A 16,473-nucleotide genomic window follows, 5' to 3' on the forward strand; every position below is an offset into this window, starting at 1 on the left:
CTTATCTCACACACTCTTTCGATGTCAGTGAGGTCTCGACAACAGCGTCTTCGTCGTCTTAAAGGAATTCCTCACTAACATCAGCTCACCACGTCCAGTCTCCGAGGTAACTAGCAGTCACAACCGTTACAGCAGGTACTTAAAGCAAATCTGAGTTGCATCCTGGTAGTGGCATTAAGAGTGCCACTCTTATGCAGCTGGTGCATAAGAATCATCCTTCAGATGTAGAAATATGCCTACCAACATTTGTTTATATCCCCCTCCCAGGTGTCCGAAGGAGGAGTTGTGCAATACATCTAGTGTGGCTTTAGGTGTGTGTGTGTGTGTGTGTGTGTGTGTGTGTGTGTGTGTGTATGTGTGTGTGTGTGTGTGTGTGTGTGTGTGTCGTGTATTTTTGATGAAGGCCTTACTGGCTGAAAGCTTTGTTTCTGATAGTCGTTTTGTTGTGCCTATGTGCGACTCAGCATATCTGCTATATGGTGAGTAGCAACATTCCTTTTCGTGTGTATTTACAAAAACAACTGCAAGATTCTTGAACTGTTACGAATAAAATAATGTCCTATGTAAAATGTAAGGCTGTCAGATTTCAGTGTCCTAATGCCGCACCGCCCTTATTCCCCAGGTGGGCGTGCGGCAGCGCGGCTGCAACGGGCTGAGCTACACGCTGGAATACGCCACCGAGAAGGGCCGGTTGGACGAGGAGGTGGTCCAGGACGGGGCGCGCGTCATCATCGACCGCAAGGCGCAGCTCACGCTGCTCGGTACCGAGATGGACTACGTCGAGACGCGTCTCGCCTCGGAGTTTGTCTTCAACAACCCCAACATCAAAGGCACCTGTGGCTGCGGCGAGAGCTTCTCGGTGTGAGTGCGGCAGTCGGAGGCGTTCGCCGTACGGGAGAGGTCTCGCCGTTCTGCGCTCTGCGCCTCCTTTTCGTCTTGGCCCGTGTCGACACTGTGGCGACCTTGCTTAGCTCAGTAATGTTCCTCTTTAGTTAAGTTTTTTTCTGCTAGATGTACCTGCCAGTTATGACAGTACTAGATATATGGTGCTACCCGAGTGTTTTCAGGATTTGACAGTTTTGGAGAGTGCAAGAGTAAAAGCGAACTGCGGGATCGATACTGACTTTTTTCACAACAGAATCTCCAGGTAAAATGTTCTCGGTTAACTCACTGGTGAAATTCAGATGACGTCAGACATATTTCGGCAGTCTGGGTGGGGCTCAAGTTTGACTCGAGTGAGACCACGGCTCCCAGTCTCGCGATTCGGCACCCTGTGTCGTCGTGACATTACGGGGTGGGGAATGCCGAAGTGTCGCCCCCTCATGCCAGACGGTGAGTTTACACGCACACTGGCCGGTGTCACTCGCACACTCTGTGTGGTAAACTGTACGCCGCTTCCTCGCCTGGTATTTCTCTCACGTGACGTTAACGGGGGAGATGCACAGCTGGCAGGTCGGCGACGGTGTTCATCTTTTGTGCACTTCCGTTTTATATTTAGATGTAACTGACACCACTTTGGTACAGCACACTTCTCAGTCTTTTTTTTTGAGAAACAGAAGTTCAGAGCCTTGCGATCCTGCCACGTACCGCACGAAAGTGCCGGTTGTCGAGCGGCGGTGTCGGTGTGACCGGTTGAAGTGGCCTACTAAAAGCCTGCTTGATCCTACTGCATCTGAATTGTCCTCCAAACACTCTTGTTGGTACAATGAAAGTTTGTTTAGAAAATATCAGTATAATAATCATAGTAATACATTCGAGCTTGTATTGCAGGAAAATTATACCAGGCTATACCTGCTTAGAATAGTGTGAAATTTATTGAAATATGCATACGAATATCGTCGTCGTCAATCATCATCATCATCGTCCATTATCGCACCTCAGTTACAGCTCACTGTGAATGTGTGACAGTGGTCCATCGTTAGTCAGTCAGTTTACTCATTGCCGAGTGTCGTGACCTTATCTCTCGAGTACCTCCACTCGGAGATCTTCAGCGCGTCCCAATATGTGGAGTGATAGCCCAGTAATCTTCTTCACTTCACCCAGTCAACTTGTTCCTGCTCTTCCTCGTAGTCTTCTGGCTTCAGTTTTGCTTCACGAAATAATCTTTCCGAAATTATCCCCTTCCCTTCTCAAAATGCGCCCAAGAAAACTGTATCTATCTTTGACCGATGCAGAAAGCTAAACTTGTTATGCTAAATTCTTCTAGAAGATAAGCTCCGGCTCTTCTTCCTGTCAGAGGTACACACATCTTCCGCCAACACCGCATCTCGAAGGCACCAATTCTGCTCGTGTGACTAGCTTACGCAGTCCGAGTCTCGCAGCTGTATAACGACACGGGGAGCGCCAGTGATTCCATCGAGCATATCTTCTTTGTTTTGGATGTTGCCCGGTTCTGCCAGATCGTGGAGAGTTTGGCTGTCGAGACTTAACAAAGGAGATTTTGATGTTTTATTTCCTTATCATAGTTTCTTGTCATTGATAAGAGATCAGATATACAGTCATTCAATACCTCCAGATTCTCCAAGCAATCTGCAAGTTGGATTTGATCTGTATTTAGAAATAAAAAGATGCTTTTCAAAACAACCACCATCATTATTTCTTCTTCTTCTTCTTCTTCTTCTTCTTCTTCTTCTTACTATTATTATTATTATTATTATTATTATTATTATTATTATTATTATTATTATTATTTTCTGGCCATCGAGGACCATGTTAAGTCCTGTTATATTTGGCAGTGAACTTCATTTTCTTTGAAGCGCAGAGTTTGATTGGGTTTGCTTACGTTCCTCAATCCACAAGGAGAGCCTTTTCTTTTTGGTCGCTCGTCTTGGTATAGCCTGTTTGTCACCAACTTCTTATGGAAGAGATCTCTATCACAAGCATCTTAAGATTTGATTTGTAAGCGTTGATTTGTAAGAGTTTTACTGGAAGTCTGTGACCCTTTGTCAAAGTTTATTAGTATATGATCTGTTTCAAGGTTTTCCTAGTGTTTCTGGGGGTCGATTTGAATCTAATTACTGACATTTAGTGTTCTGTAGCCACATTTATGTCCTACTCAAACTTAGATTTGTAATCTCCGTACTCTTTCTACTGGATATTGCGACTTGAAAAATTTCGATCTTTCCTGCAGTTCGGACAGGAAATGGCAAAATTGTCTGGCTTCTGGGTAGTTGCCAAAAGTGGGTGGGTGTGACCAGCAAGTTGTGAATTTCACATCTGGAGACCAGTACGTAGGTCAGTTGTCCTGTGGGCAGGATAGCGTCTAATCACTCTTCCATACTTTCATTCTCAAATATTTAAGAAGCTTCGATATTTGCAACCGATTAAGCAGGTCCTTTCAGAGTCGCAGCATATGTGATTCTGACCATTGTAGATTCCTTGAGGATCCTTTTTTGAGCTCTACTGCTTTCCAAAAAATCTGATCTGTTGCAATATTGAAGTCTTTAGAGGAATATTTGGGGGAAAAAATATCAATAGACAGGAAGGCAACAGAGTAGGTTTGAGTAGAGTAGTCTCTCACCTTAGCTGGTTATGGTAACGTTGCTCCTAGACAGCTGACCCTCTCGTACGGTATCTGACAACTTCGTAACACGTACGTCAGTCCCAGAAATGCTCAAAGTGCTTCATACTAGAGTGGCATTGGTTATATCTAAGTACGTACTAAAAGTGCGTGAAAGATCGCTGAAGAAGTGTCTTGTGTGCACTTCCCTCATAAGAGTGTAGAGTCACTGTTAAAGTTATCACAGTCTGATTTGAATGCGTCACCTAATTTTTATCCACATTTTACTCTGCAAGTTGACTACAAATGTTTTATCCAATCTGAATCGTACTATGGAAATCTCTCCTGTTGTAAGTGATAGTCCTGCAATTTCCTGCTCTCGTGGTACGTGTAGCAGCTTTTATGCTTCAAAGTCCGTACCTGCGATCAGATTGCTGTGCTGTTCACTGGAATTGCTATTGTCAGATTGCAGTGGATGTTGGAAGTTGTGGGAATTTCCCATAAAAAATATGGCAGCTGGAGGGTGCAGCTTTTGTATTACTGGAGGCCTGGAAAATGCTTGCAAAACCACGTACGTCCAGTATTTGAGCTCTGCAAAATAATGGGCACTTCTGTATGGATGTGGTATTGTAGCTCTACTCATTTCTGTTATAGTGTTCAGAATGCAGCCTTCTGCTTTGTACAGGGTCAAAAGTTTCCATGTCTCTCCTGTTAGTCTTCCTCCTTTGTTACGCAGATCTTTGAACCGAGACTGGTGCTTGTTTACACCGGGCCTTTCCGTACTACAAATTTTTCAACAGTTTTGCAATTTGTAAAATAGCTATAAAAATCACTTCTATTGTGTGGGAGCTAGCATAGTTTGTGATGGGAATTAATTTTTCTAATTTTGTCTAGACAATGTGAGTATACTTTACCAATTTCAAATAAGAGGATTCCACAGTTTCAATAAAATTAGGCAATAAACTGTTATAATGTTGATTACACTCATTATTTTCTGTGCTATCCTAAAGGTTGTTGACACATTATGTTAAAAAGAAAGTAACTCGAGATTCTCTGCAGCAGGTTCACAGGGGAAAGTTTTACAGTTTCACACACCTCGTGTAGCCCATAATTATTTCATAATGCCACCATTCAGTTAATGCTGGTAAAAGCATTCTGTGTCAGCAACCACAAAGGACAGAGCAAATGTCAGTATTAAGTTTTTTTTTTACTTCACATGACCTTTTTTCTGCACCTCATACTGTTGTCCTTTCAACTGAGCTGCCACAGATGTACGAATACAGAAATACAGCCAAACGTTATTTTTCCGTACGGTGCAAAATTGATAATTTTGAATCTGATAATATGTTATTAAAAATAGGAATGCAGTGATCCAAAATTAATGAAAGGAAATAGTAAAGAAAAGCAAACACTGTTCACTTCTAAAATGCTTCTTGTAAGTGATGCAAGATAGTTTCCTGTCTAAAGCTCTGTGATTGTGACTCTATTATACAGTATATACTGCCCATGTTCCAAAGATTAGCTGTTTCAATGCTCCCACTGTTATCATTCTTCATTGACTTTACCTTTAGCATAAAATGTAGTATTTACTTTTGTATCAGTTCCACAGTGTTTTCAAACTGTGAATCATTCCTGCAAACCAAATACCAGTATATATTCTAAACTTGTACATAGATTGTGCACCTCTTGTGGGCGATGAAAACAAACTTTTTTCTGTACATAGCACATCGTTAAACTGTACATATTGATACTTTTGTTGTTTTTTTGTTATTAAAAGCCAAAAATTTCTGTTGTGGAACTTGACTTCATTTACGTTTTTTTTTTTGCAATTGACCCGATTTTCCTTGCATATGAAAACACCAGCTTTCTCCTCATATATAGAACTGTAACCATAAATAAAAATTATAGATAATTGGAGCAAACAGTATACAACTGTGTCAATTGTAAACACAAATATTGTGATCGCAACCCTCATTGGCACAAATTATGTTGTGTTCAGTACAAATTTTCCTCCTATAATTTTGTAATATGTTTCGTTTCATTGTGCTGAAGAAGATGGACACATCTGTTAAAAATAGAATTGATATGCTACTTAACAAGAGTGGTACTTCACGTTTTGTACCTTATCGGCACGAGAGAAAGTGGAGTGCAAGAGTTCCGTGTTGACCACATAGCATTCTGAAGTAGAGATGGGCATACTCATTCATCTGTGGGAACCAGTTCACTGGCTCCTCTTTTTTTGAACCATTCATTTTTACTCGTTCACCTTCCCTTTATTTAACTGCGCATCCTATGTGGATTTTAAATAAATTTGTAAGAAAAAAATATAAAGTATGCCAAGTATTCCTTCTGCATGGTACATTTGTTGATTGCCTCATGTGGACAGATTATTTACTTCATTTCCTTAGCTGAATGAATCACATTTTTCGTGTGACATGAGGGACCAGTGACCAAAAGCCAGGTAGAGGTGTCGGAGCAGACCGAATGGAAGTAGGAATTAGGAAAACCAGTTACAACACAGCACGGACCATTCACCCCAGCCGCCATTCCTTTTGAGGGAAGCTAGTAATTGTAGCGAGCAAATTGTCTTCGTTTTAAGTTCATTCGTAGAAAATAATATATACTTGCGATTGCATTACTAGCGTGAAATAACTTTAAATAATCTGGCTTGCATTGAACCGACACTGTTTACTCATACAATGTGCAGAGCGTGAAAATTAACTCGGCATCGAAGTGTTATGCTGTGTATGTGTGAGAAGTAAAGGTTTATTTGGAATAATCACAGCTTCTGACATAGCAGCTGAGAAACGGCTTGCTAAAATTAGATATGTGTCAACAGAGGGGATAAATACATAAATATGCTCTGAGATCAATGAAACTTCCTAAGTGAAATAAACATAACTACTTTTTTTCCTTGAAAACCTTCATGCCATAGCACACATCATTGCTTTGAAGATCTTTACAGCCGAAAAATATCAGTTTTTGATCAGTATTTGTTTGAAAGTGACCTGGCAGTTCATGTATGGAATCAGTTATCAGTTACTTGAGAAATAAAACAGCTGAGTAAGCACAGGTTGCCATTAACAGACAACAGTGAAACTAATTTGAAATTCAACAATTAATTGTCTATTAACGTGCTTGAAATATAAATTTTACACACCAATGTACTTGAAAATAGAGGAAAAGTTCAATGCTTACGCATATTTCAGTCATTTACCTTTGCATAGAAGAGGACAGAAAAAAGTTGTGTGTGAAACTCCTGCTGAATGATTTTTTAATTAAATCATTAGTTTCACTACAGCATAAATTATGACTACTGTTAGAGCTGCATGTGTTTTTGGTTAAAAACATTTGGGAAAAAGATATCTCATAGATACCGTGGAGGTATAAGATGTGGGAGGATCGTATTGACGATTTTTGTTTTGACGCACTATCTCTTACTGAGAAACCATCTCGTTGAGTATCTTTCCGTGCTCTGAGGGGATCTATCACGCGAGATGGATGGTGAAAGCCATTTACGTACTGAAAAAGGTCATCTCGTGACGGAGTTGAATTATGACCACAGTCATCGTCGGGACTTCCTTCCAGCGAGCCGGGTAGGAACTCTGTGAACGATATGCCTCCAATGGTTTCTGTCCTGGCATAACTTTCCCCTCTCCACTACATCCCATGGTACTCATTTCCTCTTGAGATCTTCCTTAACCTGGTCTGTCCATCTCTTTCTAGGCTGCTCAATTGTTCTTCTTCCTGGTACCTCAATCTCCAAATACTGGTGTGGAGTTAGTCGGGTGCATTCGCTTCACATTACCGAACCACTTTAGTCTCAAAACACTCATCCTGTCCTCTAGTCAATGTTACCTGCAGGTGTCTCCTTACATAATCATTCCTGACTCTCCCTCCCTCCCTCCCCCCCCCCCTTCTCCTAGTTCTTTGTAGATCTGACCTAAGGAACTTCATTTCACATGCTTGTATTTGACTCTCTTCTCTCTTATTTAGGACACAGGCCTCTAGACTATACGTCATGATTGGCAGGAGATAAGTTTTATACACGGTCTGTTTGGCTCTTAGAGGGACTTCCTTGTCCTAGATTAGATTTCGTACTTGTTGGAAGAAGCTAGATCCTTTTGTTATTCTGTTTAAGACTTCTAGTTTGAAACTTCCATCACGTCACACGATGCTAACAAAATGACCACTAGAAGACTGCAGTTTTTTCTGTTCGTATTCTCCATACCAGTGTGTAAGTCGGCATGATCTCTTGCTGCTTCAGAAGTCAAAGCACTGTATTTAGATTTCTGAATTTTTTCAAAGCTTTATATTACATATATCAGGTCCTGAATAGTGATACCTTACATGTGATTTTACAGAAATGGAAAAATCTTTTATGGTTGCTTTTCCACATCACCTTAATCTTCTGAATCAGAAATGAAGACAGTAACTGCGATAAATTGTGAAGAACCAGCAGATGAAAATATGTAAGGTTTCAAGTAAGAATCGATCAAATCCAAAAATTATGACTAATGGGATTGAACAGTTCATTTCTAATAGGCCTAATATCAGAGTATCTTTAAATACATTTGATTTGTGACAATATCCTCCACATAGCTTTTTTCAGTGGTATGAAAATAAAGGTGTCATCATGCCCTACACACACTCACACACACACACCTCAGGTTGTGTCTGGGTATTCCCATAAGGTTTCAGAGCAAAAAGACTATGGAAGAATGTGTGCTTAAAATGTGACTTTATCATATTTGCCTCGCACACTTAAGAAATAAGTTTGTAGGTTGTTATTAAAGTAATGTAGCATTACATTATTAATAAAGTTGAAAGTAAAAAAAAATATTTTGTTAAAAACAATTTCTGAACAATATTTTTTGTGATAAAAAGTAAATAAAGTTTTAAACTTTTTTTTTTTAAGCGGAGGGGCACTGCTTCTCCTTTCCTTACTGAGCTGAAATCACACACAACTTATTTTTGTCCAAAGAAACTAAACTAGGAGGCACCAAAGAGAAACCCTAACTCTCATGTTTTGGTTTTGCAAGAAATAAGGAAATTGCAAAAAAAAAAAAAAAAAAAAAAAAAAAATCATTAAGTCATATTAAAGTCTAGTCATTATATCATGCAAATAGAAGTTTAAAAAAAATCTACAAATAAAAGAATGGCTACTTGTTTTTCTTGATCAAGCAAGGAAACAACTTGACTTGTAATATATGTGTCTCCAACAGTTCATCAGAATGATGATAAGATAGGCAGAGTTCTCTTTTTGTTGCCTGAAAAATGTATCACATACAACTTAACTTTTATGTTAGTTATATAATTATTTTAAAAAACTGAGAGAACAAGAATGAAATGGCCAAATGACTGATGCGGAAAGGACACCGGCGAAGTCAAGTGTGAATAAGCATTCCTGGGAACGAGACCGACTGCAACCAAAGGGAATGGTGAGCAACTGTTCCTTACAAGTCATCCTCAGTCCTCTTGTGCACTTCAGTGAACCATTCCTTTGTACCCATTTGTTTGCGAACAACTAACCTCTAGTTCAAAGCAGTTACATGTGGGGTAAAATATAGTGTGCTAATGACACGAGATACCACAGGATTATATTTTGGGTCTTCTGATACACATAAATTATCTATCTTACATGGGTTGAAGCTGCAGATTTTTTCATCTACATCTACATACATATTTCACAGTCCACCATACAATGCGTGGCGGAGGGTACTTCGTACCACAACTAGCATCTTCTCTCCCTGTTGCACTCCAGAACAGAACGAGGGAGAAATGACTGCCTATATGCCTCTGTATGAGCCCTAATCTCTCTAATCTTTGTGGTCTTGTTGGCGGCAGTAAAATTGTACTGCAGTCAGCCTCAAATGCTGGTTCTCTAAATTTCCTCAGTAGCGATTCACGAAAAGAACGCCTCCTTTCGTCTAGAGACTCCCACCCGAGTTCCTGAAGCATTTCCGTAACACTCGCGTGATGATCAAACCTACCAGTAACAAATCTAGCAGCCTACCTGTGAATTGCTTCTATGTCCTCCCTCAATCCGACCTAAAAGGGTCCCAAACGCTCGAGCAGTACTCAAGAATAGGTCGTATTAGAGTTTTATAAGCTGTCTCCTTTACAGATGAACCACATCTTGCCAAAATTCTACCGATGAACCGAAGACGACTATCCGCCTTCCCCACAACTGCCATTACATGCTTGTCCCACTTCATATCGCTCTGCAATGTTACACCCAAATATTTAATCGACGTGACTGTGTCAAGCGCTACACTACTAATGGAGTGTTCAAACATTGCGGGATTCTTTTTCCTATTCATCTGCATTAATTTACATTTATCTATGTTTAGAGTTAGCTGCCATTCTTTACACCACTCACAAATCCTGTCCAGTCATGTTGTATCCTCCTACAGTCACTCGACGATACCACCTTCCCGTACACCACAGCATCATCAGCAAACAGCCGCACATTGCTATCCCCCCTATCCAAAAGATCATTTATCTAGAAAGAAAACAGCAGACCTACCACACTTCCCTGGGGCACTCCAGATGATACCCTCACCTCCGATGAACACTCACCATCGAGGCCAACGTACTGGGTTCTATTACTTAAGAAGTCTTCGAGCCACTCACATACTTGGGAACCAATCCCATATGCTCGTACCTTAGTTAGGAATCTGCAGTAGGGCACAGAGTCAAACATTTTCCGGAAGTCCTTGCAAATGAGAGAAGAATATAAATAAAAAATACCAGTCATAGTACTGAAAAGTGTGTTAATGAAATGTTTGAAAACAGTAACGGATGGCACAAGGCAAATTGAGTATCTACTTTTTAGTTACCTATTAATCCTTTTTATCTACAGTAGCATTGAGTGCTTATAGATACCAGGTTTGTCAATTACATCAAAATTGAACACAAATTTGCATTCCTCAATTTGTAGGAGAATTGAACAACAATTTGTGTGTCACAGGAAGTATGTTAAATGCTACAAAAGCAAAATTTTAACAGGTCTTGGTGCTTGTAATTCAATACTTTTCCTGGAACTCCAGACTAGTCAATGAAATGCAAGAAGTGAGTGATTAGTTTTAGAGCTGCAGGTAGATGACAACCTTAACTGCAATATTGGTTTCACCATATTATAAGGATGACATCTGGCGTTAGTTCCAGAACATCTTGCAGCAATTTCTTCGAAATGTGTGACATTCTGACAACAGTTTCATAATACGTTTATTTGTTAACATGCTCAGTTGTAATCAAAACATCAATGTTATACAATGACCACAACCAACCTCAACAAAGACTACTATAGCTTAACTTTAGTGCAGAAACAACTGTGCAAGCAAACATACACTATATGATCAAAAGTATCCGGACACCCCAAAAACATTTCTTTCATATTAGGTGCATTGTGCTTCTACCTACTGCCAGATACGTCTGTACGTGAGATTTACACACTCATAAACATCCCTAGGCCCACTGTTTCCGATGTGGTAGTGAAGTGGAAACATAAAGGGAGATGTACCACACAAAAGCACACAGGCCGACCTCATCTGTTAACTGACAGAGGCTGCCGACCATTGAGGGGGTCGTAATGTGTAATAGGCAGAAATCTATCCAGACCATCACACAGGAATTCCAAACTGCGTCAGGATCCACAGCAAGTACTATGACAGTTCAGCAAGAGGTGAGAAAACATGAATTTCATGATCCAGCAGCTCCTCATAAGCCACACATCGTGCCGGTAAATGCCAAACGATGCCTCGCTCAGTGTAAGGAGCGTAAACATTGGACGATTGAACAGTTGAAAAACATGTGGAATGACAAATGACGTAGACAATGTGGTGATCCGATGACAGGGTGTGGGTGTGGCGAATGCTCGGTAAACATTGTCTGCCAGTATGTGGAGTGCCAACAGTAAAATTTGGAAAAAGTAGGGTTGTGGTGTGGTCGTGTTTTTCACGGAGGGAGCTTGCACCCCTTGTTGTTTTGCGTGACACTATGACAGCACAGGCCTTCATTGATGTTTTAGGCACCTTCTCGCTTTCCACGGTTGAAGAGCAATTTGGGGATGGCGATTGCACCTTTCAACACGATCGAGCCCCTTTTTCTAATGCACAGCCTGCGGTGGAGTGGTTACGCAACAATAACGTACCCTGTAACGCACTGGCCTACACAGAGTCCTGACCTGAATCCTATAGAACACCTTTGGGAAGCTTCGGGACACCGACTTCGTGCCAGCCCTCACCGACCAACATCGATACCTCTCCTCAGTGTTGCATTCCGTGAAGAATGAAGAATGTCATTCTGCAAGAAACCTTCCAGCACCCGATTGAACGTATGCTTGCGAGAGTGGAAGCTCTCATCAAGGCTAAGGGTGGGCCAACACAATATTTATTGAATTCCGACGTTATCAATTGAGGGTTGCCATGAACTTGTAAGTCACTTTCAGCCAGGTGGCAGAATACTTTTGATCACAGTGTATGTATTCTGTGTCCTGACAAAAAGTACTAAACAACATAAACGTGATGGTGTGAGCTTTCTCCCAGAAAACTACTACTACTCAACTGAAGAGAATCTTCACAAAAACTCTTAAAATGTTTAATATTAGTGCTGAAGGGCACTGCTGTTTTGTAATATTGTGTTGGTTATTTGTGTCTCAGTTAAACTTAGAGTTCTTTCCAGCATTGTGATGTTGATCATTTCAGGACCTGTGGAATACGACTTGTGTGATGTAGAGTAAGACAAGTCCTCTCTCGTGGCTATGGAATGAGTGCTGATATGTACGGTAGTGATAGAAAAGCTATGTGAATCAACCCACACGGGAAGAGCAGCAGACACTATTTTTGAGAAATTGAATTATTTTAAGAATAAAACACCTAAGGATTAATGTAACATACTACGACCAAAGAACCTCGGTCCACACTCACAGAGCACAGGAATCGACACACTATTTTTGAGAAATTGAATTATTTTAAGAATAAAACACCTAAGGATTAATGTAACGTACTACGACCAAAGAACCTTGGTCCACACTCGCAGAGCACAGGAATCGACACACGTGTTTTGTAACTCCACGGAGAAAGGATCTCAGTCCGTGGCTGAGGACTTTTCTGCGTGTACCAGCTGCAACTCTGAAGGCGGCTACCTTCCATATTTAACTCTTCTCGTCCCACTATTTTGCTACAAGTGTGTGGATTATTACTGGTTTTTGTGTGTTGTTGTGAATTGACAGAACCCTGCTTAGCAGGGGAAAAAAGTGATGTGCAGTCCAAAAAGACATTGAGACATACATTTTGTCTCAAGAAAAATAGGATCTAGAGTGCAAGAGGGAAGGGTGACTGGTGTACAAATTACAAAGGCCTTGTAGTCTTTCCTTCCTCGCGATAGGGACATCAGCCTTGTTAAACAGGCTCTACGAAAGTGTCACCGAGTCTACATCTGGCATATCGATACCGCTATATAAAGACGAGACATTCTTACTGAAAAGCTCGAAAAGTTCTTGACCGTTTTATTTCAAATTTTTACAAGATGCTCTGGGAAACATTGTTACTGTCTCTTAAAGTCGTTGACCGATTTACTTCAAAGAAAGAGAATGTTGCGCTGTGTTGTAAAGATGTGTGGTTTAAAAACAGTGCCATATGTCCTCGACTGCCTCAGCCAGTTGGATGTGTTTTTCAATTTTTTCTCCTGTTTTCTTCTGTATATTTATTGTATTGGGTATGGATATTTTGATTAGTTGTGTTAATTTCTTCTTTTTATTGGTGAGTATGATGTCAGGTTTGTTATGTGGTGTTGTTAGCCCTATTAGTGGTTTGTTCTTTTCATCGCCTTTTACGACTGGCAGAACATACCAGAGGCCTATTCTTTTCCCGGGCCTCCACGGGTAGTTATTATTATTATTATTATTATTATTATTATTATTATTACTTCTGCACATGCAACACAATTGTCTCTTTATTTTTCTGTTTTGATAGTATATTCTGTGAAACTAGAAATGTACTTTATAGGTTTACTACTTTCAAAGAAACGAAGCAAAAGCAGCCTGCCAAGAGAACATTGCTGTAAACTCCAAACAGCCCTTTTGCATGTCATAAACATGTTGTCCCATGTAACATTTTCACATATAATACAGGGAAAAAAAGAAACCCTAGTCGTTAAGGGGTTTGATCCCAGGACACTTGGTACGAATATCTAACTCTGTATCAACTTCCCCACAGAAGCTACATGTAACTTACAGCTACACTTTTGATGTTCTTCGTAGTTCTAGTGTTACTTTTAATTAACATTTACATCCATCCTGCTGGATGACAGCACATCGTACGAACTAAATCGAATACTGTATTGACATACAATGTGTGTGACATTTGGAGGTTTGGGTATAAGAGTGGCCCAGCTGCAGACCACACACCAGCAAAGTACCCGACAGGCTGTGGCCCAGTATAACCTGCCGAGTGTTTTGTAAAGTGTTTCTGATGGGGAGAATAGTCCATTGTCTTTCAGGCTTACATCCGGGACTACAATATTTCTTCATCCGATATTTCGGCTGTCGACTGTTCGAATGTTCCCGTTACGTTTGTTGCTTCGACTGTACTTATTTTCTTGGCGCGCTGATTTGGACTGAGCTATAATTTGCTGAAATTCTTGACTGTGCCTGTGGAAATCTGTCAGACTTCTTTTCATCTCCAGTCTGCAATAATGCTGGAAGTAAGATGGTTCCGTTAAACAGTACATACTAGTAACTAAATACAAAGAATTTCTTCTGTAGCATTCTCCATATATTCTTCAAAAACAATATCTTCCGAACGAAACTTTCTCGATACAGGGACGTAACGTATATGGCTCTTATAAGAATACAGACGTAAACTTGACGGCCCAGTACACAAACGACAGTGAGTGCATTTGAAATGGGTTCATTGGTTTGCTACAGTCGCCTTCCCCATTGTGCTCTCTGGCCCTCGTTCGAGGGTCGATGTGCTGCTCCGAGCTGGGCGTCGACCTCCGTGGAGCGCGCACCGACGCCACCACAGGTACTGCCACTCGTCAAGTTAATGCGGTCGTCGTCCCACCTCGGAGACACGTGTCTTCCCTCGAGGTGACTGACCGAACGCGAAAAAACGATGACAGATTTTCACGACAGTTGTGCTCTCCTAAATATCGAAACTGTTTACAGATCAGGAACATCATTCGTCAGCAAGGTGGATGTGGGGTTACACGTTACTCTGCCAGGGTGAAACGTAACGCCTCGCTGTTCGCCCATCTTTGAAGTGAGTCGGTTACTGATGTGCACCACGTGACATATAACGATATTCAGTGAAGTAATTAAGAAAACAAACACCAAATAATAATTTTAGTCACCAACATAGCTAGAAGATGGCTGTATGGTTAACAGCTGAAATACTGGAAGAATAAATATTCCTCCCCTGGATGCAACCGTGAAAGATGATGCAGTAAGAATCTGTCAAGTTGAGTTATGTGAAGAAATTGTTTTGCTAAATATGAATAGTTTTATGATGAATTTTTTGCATGGCCATTGAGTTAAAATGAAACTACTAATTTTTTACCACAAAAATGAATGACAGTAGTTGACAGGTTCAGCAAGTACAAATTTTAAGGACAATATTAATATAGGTTGTAGTTACTGATCATGTTATATGATGAAAATTGTATAATAGAATAGAACATATTATAATAATAACAGAAAATATATGCTTTTTTTTTTTGCTGGAACTATGGGCAAAAATTAATAAGTTCAATCAAAATATACCATATTCAGCAGAAAGGACCTCAGCTGATTGTCTTTTATTTCAGCACCTACTCTAGACTAATGTGTGAAGATCAGATAATGTTATGAAACAATGGAAACTCTAGGTAGGAATATCAACAATGTAGGCTCAGGCCAGAGTTGGTGGTCATGTGTGCGTGAGGTGTGCTTGCCTGTGGCTGTGAATGGTACATGTTTCTCTTGTGCTGTTGGAGGCTGTGATCGAAAGCTTTGTGTAAGTGTCTTTTAATTGTGCCTGTCTGCAACTTAACGTGTCATCTTTACAGTAAGTAGCAACCTACATTTTCCTACAGCGTTGTAAGTAATATTATGAAATAGTATTAAGAATAGTGGTGCCTGTAATATGGAGCAGTTTTATTTTAAACCTGAGACAATAAAAGAGAATTAGAGGAAGGAAGGAAGATTGCAGTATTAATGTCCCATTAACAGCTCAGAAGAAAATGAAACTTCTCTTTTTCTGCATTGGTTTATGTCAGGTCTCATGAAGACTACTCTACTAGATTACACCAGTAACAATTCCTTCTCTGATTTCTTTCCACAAGAGTTTCACAAAGAACCATTATGTGATTATTTGACTGATGAACTTTAAAGGGTTCGGTATGACACAAGACATTCAAGTATTTCATTAACTGTTCTCATAATAGGTGCAGGTTTGGATAGAGTTCCACACATTCATTCAATAGTACAGGTCGAGATATAAACTAACAAAACACGAGTAACACTTAGAAATTTATTATTTACATTTTATTACAGTTGTACAAAGAACCCTGGGAAAGTTTTGGAAAGACAAATTTGGACAATAGTGGAAATGAGGACGAGAGATTGACAGCGTGGCTTCGGAGCAGGACATCTGAAGTAGATCTAATTTTTGCTGTAAGGCACAGGAACATCACTTTCATTGTGGAATAAATCTTCTCATAGCCTACTAAACAAATATGTAATGGTGTGTGTGCAGAAACAAAGTATAGAAGTCCCTAAAGATAGAGGAATAGAAATGCAAACTATATGGAGGATGAGAGGAATCTACAACAGGGGGGAGGGGGGGGGGGGCTGAGCTGTGTAAGGGTGGGAGGAGAAAGAACAGCATGGCGGGATGGAAGAACGGCTCAAGAGAGGGGAGCACACTCTCGCCATTGATCTTTGCTGTGGTGATGGATTAGATAGTGACCAACAAGGAACTGGAGGAGGA

General features: G+C 40.4%; 1 protein-coding gene across 1 annotated transcript in view; it reads left to right on the forward strand.

The window, feature by feature from the left end:
• Positions 1-5,302, forward strand: part of LOC126108493 (iron-sulfur cluster assembly 1 homolog, mitochondrial) — a 30,077-nt gene extending 24,775 nt beyond the window's left edge. The window contains exon 2 of the mRNA XM_049913750.1: positions 623-5,302. Coding sequence (XP_049769707.1) covers positions 623-865 — 243 coding nt within the window. The 3' untranslated portion in view covers positions 866-5,302. The remainder of the gene's footprint in view (positions 1-622) is intronic.
• The last annotated feature ends 11,171 nt before the right edge of the window (positions 5,303-16,473 follow it).

The sequence above is a fragment of the Schistocerca cancellata genome, chromosome 11 (genome assembly GCF_023864275.1).
Source record: "Schistocerca cancellata isolate TAMUIC-IGC-003103 chromosome 11, iqSchCanc2.1, whole genome shotgun sequence".
NCBI classification, from domain to species: Eukaryota; Metazoa; Arthropoda; class Insecta; order Orthoptera; family Acrididae; genus Schistocerca; species Schistocerca cancellata.